General features: G+C 55.2%; 1 protein-coding gene across 2 annotated transcripts; it reads left to right on the top strand.

The window, feature by feature from the left end:
• The first annotated feature begins 446 nt into the window (after positions 1-446).
• LOC112117607 (avidin-like) lies at positions 447-7,486 on the top strand. Of its 2 annotated transcripts, XM_024215625.3 has the most exons (4): positions 447-1,141; positions 2,758-2,968; positions 4,198-4,318; positions 6,092-7,486. In XM_024215625.3, exons 1-4 carry the CDS (start codon positions 782-784, stop codon positions 6,123-6,125), a joined length of 726 nt encoding a protein of 241 aa, XP_024071393.1. In that variant the 5' UTR covers positions 447-781; the 3' UTR covers positions 6,126-7,486. The 2 variants fall into 2 exon arrangements, with proteins under 2 accessions (XP_024071393.1, XP_026513996.1); XM_026658211.2 differs by lacking the exon at positions 447-1,141 and having other exon boundaries at positions 1,548-2,968.
• The last annotated feature ends 845 nt before the right edge of the window (positions 7,487-8,331 follow it).

Below are 8,331 nucleotides of genomic sequence, written 5' to 3' on the forward strand. Positions count from 1 at the left end.
GGATATGATAGAGGTATATAAAATCATGAGTGATGTAGAGAAAGTGGATAAGGAAAAGTTATTTACTTATTCCCATAATACAAGAACTAGGGGTCATCAAATGAAATTAATAGGCAGCAGGTTTAAAACAAATAAAAGGAAGTTCTTCTTCACACAGCGCACAGTCAACCTGTGGAACTCCTTGCCTGAGGAGGTTGTGAAGGCTAGGACTATAACAGGGTTTAAAAGAGAGCTAGATAAATTCATGGCGGTTAAGTCCATTAACGGCTATTAGCCAGGACGGGTAAGGAATGGTGTCCCTAGCCTCTGTTTGTCAGAGGGTGGAGATGTATGGCAGGAGAGAGATCACTTGATCATTGCCTGTTAGGTTCACTCCCCCTGGGGCACCTGGGATTGGCCACTGTCGGTAGACAGGATACTGGGCTAGATGGACCTTTGGTCTGACCCAGTACGGCCTTTCTTATGTTCTTATGTTCTTATGGATACAGACTAACACAGCTGCTACTCTGAAACCAATCAATTCAGTTTCCCATCTCCAAACCTAGCCAATAGCAGCTTCTTCAGAGGAAGGTGTGAGGAAGCACGGAGGAGGCAGTGATGGGATTAACGTGCCCCAGAAGAGCTGCCGCCTGAACCCAGCAGTCAGGGGTGCACTCCTGCCCTGAAGCAGGAGGGGTCAGAGCCCTCCCCAAACTTGTATTTGTTTTAATCGTTACTGTTCTAGTTCAGTCTTGTTTCATTCACCATAGAAACAGTGCTAAGCTTTGGCCTTGATAAAATCATGTGGCAGGGAGTTCCACCGACTGTGCATAGTATGAGAATGCATTTCCTTTGGATCAGTTTTAAATGTGCTGCTTTTCAGTTTTATGTAATGTTCCTGTGTTATGAGAGTGAGCGGCAGCACCCGGGAACCTCCTTTGTCCTAGTCACTATCATGTTTTCCCTCTGTCATGTTAGCTCTCCTTTGTCTCCTCTCTGTCTCCCCCTGCACATCTCTACCCATCCTTGTCACCCCTTTGCGAACCCCTCGACTCCTGCAGTGTCTGGTTTGAAGTGGGATGGCCAAAACGGAACCCAGGCTCCTCGGGAGGGCTTCACACTGATTTATATAACATACCAAAAAAACGACGTGAAGAGAACGGTAAGAAATAGTCAGGCACTCAAAAGTTAGGAAATACCAGTTTGCCCAGACAACAGCCGCTTTGTACATCAGCCCCATGCGACAGTCTCTAATTCCACAGTCACCGACAGCTCAGTCAGTGCATACAGGCACTCAATGAGGCCTCAGTCAGTGCACTCATTGAATGCCTTGTTATGCAATATTTGCTTTTATGCTCATTATTCAGGCGTAGCCCTGGGCTTTATTTACTGTACACCGTTTAAAGCCTGCACTGAACACAGAGCTGTTCATTTCCTCGTGGGTTTCTCTAGGTAGCTCTTCCTGGAGTATTTTAGTGGGTTACAAATATTCATGAGTTCATGTTCATGGAAACCCTTGGGAAGGGCGCTGAAGAGAGGGAGGAGAATGATCTGCCTAGAACATCTGCCTTATGGTGAGAGAAAGCAGCTCAAGCTATTTAGTTTATCACAGAGACGGCTCAGCAGTGACTGGAACGTGGAACAGAAGTTATCCGTACGTGGGGCAGAGATTTCTGGAAGCAGCCAGCAACTTGATCTAGCAGCCAAAGGCAGAACAAGACTAGAAATCAGGTGTAAATTTTAACCAGGAGGGGAATTAACGACTGACCTAGGGATGTGGTGGAGTTTTAAAGTCAAGACTGGGTGTCTTCCTCAGAGCTCTGCTGCAGCGCAGCCAACAGTGACACACATGATCTGCAGGGCCCTTCTGCCCCTAAATCCATGAGGATGAAGTGTCCCCATTTTACAGGTGGGGAACGGAGATGCCGAGGTCAAGGCCAGATCTGTCACAAGTGCTGGCTAATTTTGGATGTCCTATTTGTGAGGCCAAGGGTCTGGTTTGTCAGAGAACTTGGGGTTTGACAGCACTGTCCACGCTCAAAGCCCAGCTCCCACTGACTGCAGCTGTGAGCGCCCCGCACTTCTCCAAATCTCACCCCCGTCGTCTCGAGTCAGGCACACAGAAAATGAGGCGCGCACCGGATCTCTCTGTGACAAGGCTGGTGTAGGTGACTTGCCCAGCATCACATGGGACCCGTGTGGCAGAGGCAGGGACAGAATCTCATCTCCGGGGCAGCATTCAGCTGTCTTCCCCATGAGACCGTTCTCTCTCTTCCTGCAGTCCCCTGCCTCAGTCACTCTGCACCTTCCAGCTTCTGCAACAAAGGAGGCAGGGGTCCTACGGCCCACGGCTCATTCCCTGCACAGCCCCAGAGCAGGTCTGTACGGAGCACTGAATGAGATGGGGCCTGTGGGAAAATCGCAGGTGATCTTGTAGTTAAAGACATGGACCTCACTGCCTTGAGATCTCGCTGAGGCCAACAGCTGAGCGGGGTTTGGAAAGGGGCCGAGTGTTCCTGTGGGGAATGCGAACAGCCGGAGTCAGTGCGCGAGGAGAAAAACACAGCACAGGAGGGATCTAACCCCTGAGCTATGCAGTCCCTGCAGGTTTGGGGCAGAGAAAGAGGCTTCCCTCTGGGTCACGGGAATCCGATCACAGACCCTGCTCTGTTCCTCTCCTGGTTTGTGGGTCTGGCTCCTGCGTTCCTGGCCTGGGGGAGAGTCTGACCCTGCAGTGCTGTGCGGGGACCCATCCTGCTGACCGTGTCCCTCTTTCAGTGCGTCCTGTCTGGATTGTGGAGGAATGAGCTGGGCTCTAACATGACCATCTCTGCCGTGAACGCCGAGGGGGGATTCACCGGTTCGTACCACACGGCGGTGACGGTCACCGACAAACGCAGCCTGGTGTCGCCCCTGAAGGGGTCCCAGAACCGCAAGAGCCAGAGGAAGCAGCCGACCTTTGGCTTCACCGTGAGCTGGACGTTCTCAAGTATGTGGCCCGAGGGTTCGGTGCCCGGGGGGGAGGGGAATGGAGGGGAATTCAGTGCTAACCAGGCTGAAACACTTCCCCGCCCAGTTTCTGCACCATCCTCTGCTCTTCCGGCCCCTTAATGCTCAGCTCTCGACAGTGCCGGGGCTCTGAGCCAGAACTGAACAGATCGGAAACGAGATACAAAAGTACCAACCTCTGGGGCCCGCCCATCGCTCACCCTGGGCTGTGTCTCCGAGGCTGTGTGGTCAGAGCTCCTGGGGTCCATCCTGGGCTCTGCCTGGGACTTGCTGAGCAGCTCCCCCATCACCTCTCCACCTGCTCACGGGGACCCACCCCGCCGGCTTAGCGAGTGCTCTGGGGACGAGAGGCGCTGGGGGGCACCGCGAGCTGCTTTGTCTCCACCCTGGCTTGTCCACGGCAGCCTGTTGGGGGCGCTGGAGAGGTCTGCGCGTTCCAACCCCAGTGTTGCTATGAACTGTTAGTCACTGTCTGTAGTAGGTAGTGCCGAGACCCCTGTGGTGCTAGGCGCTGTACAGACCCAGCCCCTGGCTCAGCGCTCAGCCATCCCGTATGCACAGGGCACTTGTGGGCCTCCCCAGTCTGGGTGCGAGGCCTCGCTCAGCCGGACGCGCTGGGGACCATTACTGGGAACTGCCTCCTGGGGGGCTCCACAGCAGCAGGCAGGGGTGGGGGCAGCAGGAGCGTGTCCCCCTGCAGACGCGGGGGCTGTGAGACACAGGGGTGGGGGGGAGCCTGGAGGAGGGAGTGCAAACCAGAGCCATCCAGAGCAGACTGAGGAGTGGGGACGGAGCCTTACGGCTTACTGGGCGGGGGGGGGGGGAAGCAGGGGAACGTGAGGCAGGAACTTCCATTCAGCCTCTGCCTCCAGCCCCATCCCTCTGGGGCACCTGGCATGGCCACTGTCGGCAGACAGGACACTGGGCTAGATGGGCCTTTGGTCTGACCCAATCTGGCCGTTCTTATGTTCTTATGAAATGTGGCAAGTTATAAACAACTGAGAACAGGGTCTTATAATGGAAAACGTCAGGCGCTCTTAACTCTAGGTGCTGCTGCCAGCTCCACCTACAACATGACTTTCTGTTCTATTCTGTAGCGGTTCCTTCCACTCCAGTCGTGCTTTAAGCAAGTCCTCCTCCTTTCCTGGGGTCTGGGCTCTGTCTCTTGGGGGCCTCCCTGACGTTCACTCCTGTCCGGTTCCCCCGCAGACTCGATGACCGTCTTCGTGGGCCAGTGCTTTGTGGATGATAATGGGGAGGAGATTCTGAAGACCATGTGGCTGCTGCGCAAGGAGGTCGGATCCCCCAGCGCCGACTGGAAAGCGACCAGGTGGGTGACTGGGCACAGACTAGCCAGGAGCGAAGGTGCCGCCTGCGGAGCTGGGGCTGCAGGGCCTGGGCCCATCTCTGCTCGGCGCTGTGCCAAGGGCAGGGCTGGGATCCCGGCTCCGAGCGCGGGAGATGTAGGAAAACCAGCCTGCGGGGACAGGGCAGGGCTCTCAGTCCAGAGTCACAGACCCGTGGGGACCCTTCGTCCTCCAGTGTCTCGCTGGGGGAGGATGAAGTGGTGTGAACTCGAATGCAGGTTTATTCCCCAAGGCTGCAGAGTTCCTTCGGCCCTGTCACACCCCAGGGCTGTGATCTCGGGGGCCCGAGCCAAGTCCCCCCAGGCCTGTGAGAGACTAACGGGGAAGCAGAGAGGGGGCTGGGACAGCTTGTCACTGGGGAGCAGCCCCTGGGACAGAACCATCTCCGGGGGTGCAGGCGGCTGGGGCACCTGGAAGCACTGGGGGAGGCTGGATAATGAGGCTTCGGGCAGCCCTGGCAAAGCCATTCCCTGCTGTTACCCCGGGCCGGGCCCCAGCAAAGGCCGAGTTGCCCCATGACGCACACACTGCTGAACCCTTCCCCTCATGGGGCTGCTAGTGCCCCACGGCCCTGCCCGCCTTATGGAGGGGCCCACAGGGGGTGGGGGAGGGAGGCTGCCTGCCCTGGGGGGGCACCAAGGGGAGCTTTGAGCGGGTGGCTGCTGATGGGTCCCTGCCCCCAACAGCCCTGCTGAGCACCACGGGGACGTGCAGCCTGTGGAGCCCTGCCCACCCCCGGGTGCTGCTGGGTGGCTCTGAGGCCAGGCCAGTGCGGGGTGCCCACAGCCATGCTGCCTCTCTGGGCTGGGCGGCTGGGTGCCCCTGTGAGGTGCAGCCTGGAGGAGGCGTTTCCCCAGGCAGCGGTGCTCAGGCAGGTGGCCTGGGAGGGGGTGTCCTTCTTTGGTCTTTTCTCCTTCTGAGGCTGATGCACTTTCTGCCCCTTCGTCCCCCTGCCCTGTATGGGGCAGCACCGAGCACATGGTCTGTGCTGGGCAAATAACAGGTGAGAACAAACCACAGAGGGAAAATACCAGGTGCTGACGGGCTGCTCAGTCTAGCAGGGAAAGGCAGAACAAGAACCAATGGCTGGAAGCTGAAGCCGGACAAATTCCCATCAGAAATAAGGCCCAAATGTTTAACCCTTGGAGCAAACAGCCCAGGGCAGCGCTGGGTTCTCCAGCTCTTCATGGGCTTCAGCTCAAACCCGGCTGCTTTTCTGGAAGATGCTTCAGCCATTCCCGAGTTACTGGGCAGGGGCCGGGGGCAGTGTGGCTGCCCTGTGCTGCACAGGAGATCAGACTGGATGAGCTGAGGGTCCCTTCTGACTAAGGGTAAGATTCTGTCCCAGGGATTTTTAGTAAAAGTCAGGGACTGGTCGCGGGCAATGAACAAACATTCATGGAAGCCTGCAACAAACAGAGAAACAAACAGAGCCTGCCGGCGCTTGCAGCTGCTCCTGCTACAGGGGCTGACCCAACCCCAGCCGCTGCGCCAGCAGGCTGGGGACCACTGCCCACCGACCCCAAGGTTGGCTGCCGGTCAGCTGTTCTGGTGCCTCCCCCACCCCGGCCGCAGCTCCAGAGACCCCAGTGCTGACAGCTGCTCCATCCCTGCCCCAGAAGAAGTCCTGGAGGTCACGGAAAGTCACAGAATCTGTGACCTGGCTCCGTGACAGAATTGTAACCTTACTTCTGACTGTCACTCTATGAATCTATGAATTCTGTGCTTCCCCGCAGGGTCGGCACAAATGTTTTCACCCGGATCAAGTGATGGAACGTGGGTGAATCTGTGAGGAGCGACGGTGTCCGGTGACCCAGCAGCACCGTGACCCCACTCTGCAGCCCCAGGGCTCCTGGTTCCCCTGTCCGGAATTGTCCTGGGCTCTCTCGAGAGCGTCTTGCCCGGCCTCAGGGCTGTTTGCTGGGCTGCAGAGGCGCCGTCTCTGACTCCATCTCCCCTCGCTCTCCGGTTACACCCACATCCCAGAATCGCTGCCTGCGCCCCCCACGCTGCAGTTTAGTTCCTTTCCCAGTAAAGCTCTAGGCGGGAGGCAAATGAGTCTCTTGTGTTTTTATCACTCTTGGCTCTTGGGGTGAAGCTGTTGCTGAGCCGTGATTCCCACCTGCCCCTCTCTGGATTCCCTGGGAGGTGCCGGATTCTCTCCCATGAGCTGGGCCCTTCCTGGACGCCCCTTGGCAGGTTCATCCCCCTGGCTCGCTCCTTTGCTCACTGCCCATTGCCTGGGGCACAGAGTGCAACAGTCGCTGTACAGCCCCGACGAGACGCCCTTCCTGCTAAACGGCCCTTCGCTCACTCAGGAGGTTCCTGTCCAGCGCTCTCAGCCCAGGGGTTCGTTTCTCTCGGGCATCCGGCGCCGCCCACCTCGAGTTCTAGGTACCAGGAGCCAAATAAACATTTTCCATCGGAAAAACGGCTGTTCTGTGTGGTTCTCCCTTGAAACCCTCCACGGGCGGCGTAACGCTCCGGAGGAACCCAGCACGGGGAAAGGGACGGGCAAACCTGTGGATTAAAGCTCTGGAGATTCAAAGCCACATGTTCCCGCCCACCCCTGACTAAAATCCCACTGCTGCTTGGATCCAACTGGAGGAGCTGGGAACCCTGCCCCCCGCCATACAGCAGGAAGGGAGAGGCCTTGAAGTGGGACCTGAGCTCATCTCCTGGGATTTGAACAGCCCACGGAGCATGGGGCTGGCTGGCCCTGTGCAGAGGGTGGAGGGGTCAGTCCCTGGGTCAGGCCCACATTAACACACTGGGGCAATAATCCAAAGGGGGAGGGAGGCCTCTGGGGAGCAGGAGCTGCTCCACCCCCATGGGGGGCAGCTAGTCCCGGAACCCACAAGGGCAGAGGCAATTCTTGATTTAGTCCTAAATGGTGCACAGGACCTGGCCCAACATGTGCATAGAGCTGAACCACTCGGTAATAGAGACCACAATATAATTAAATGTAACATCACTGCGGGGGGGGGTACCAAAGAACCTCCGCACTGTAGCATTTAACTTCAGAAAGGGGAACCACACAGAAAGGAGGAGGCCAGTTAAACAGAAATGAAAAGGAACAGTCACAAGAGTGAAATGCCTGCAAACTGCCTGGAAACTATTTAAACACCATAATAGAGGCTCAGATTAAATGTATACCTGAAATAAAAAAATTGTAAAGGGACCAAAAAAAAAAAAAAAAAAAGGGGAAAAGAACAAAAAAAGGGGAGGGAGAAAAAAAAAAAAGCAAAAAATAAAAAAAAAAAATAGTGAGAGAAAAAAAAAAAAAAGCCACCGTGGCTAACAGAGAAAAAGAGGAGGTTGGAGGCAAAAGGTACCTTTAAAAATTGGAAGTCAAATCCTAGTGAGAACAAGAGAAAGGAGCATCAACTCCGGCAAGTGAAGTGTAAAAGTGTAATTAGACAGGCCTATAAACAATACGAAGAGCAACTAGCCAAAGACTCAAAAACTAACATCAAAAATGTGTTCAATACATCAGAAGCAGGAAGCCTGCCAGACAATCAGTGGGGGGCACTGGACAATGGGGATGCTAAAGGAGTACCACTTCTTCTTCGTATGGCTGATGGAAATGGAGAGCAAGAACTATAAATTTACATTCACATGGTTAAGCAAGATAACTGCGTCAGGAGCAGCGGCGTGTATCATTGTGATGCCTCCTTCGTATTTGTGAATTGGGCATTGAGTCATTATATGATCCATGGTCTGTTCTGGGTAACCAATCGCACACTGGAGAGTCTTTAATTTTCCATTTGTGCAGCAAGTATCCCCATCTGCCATGGTTTGTGCGGATACGGGTTAGGGTTCCAATGAGCTTCATGGGAGATTGAAGCCAGGGATCTTCTGCATCGGGTTTTTTACGAGGTATTTATTTGTGACTTCTTGTGAACTTCATTCGGCTTTCCAAGCTTCATCAGGGTTGAAGTTGTTGTGACGTTGCACTCTATATGATTTTATGAAA

The sequence above is a fragment of the Terrapene carolina genome, unplaced genomic scaffold (assembly GCF_002925995.2).
Source record: "Terrapene carolina triunguis isolate 2854851 unplaced genomic scaffold, T_m_triunguis-2.0 Scaffold408, whole genome shotgun sequence".
Classification (NCBI taxonomy): domain Eukaryota; kingdom Metazoa; phylum Chordata; order Testudines; family Emydidae; genus Terrapene; species Terrapene triunguis.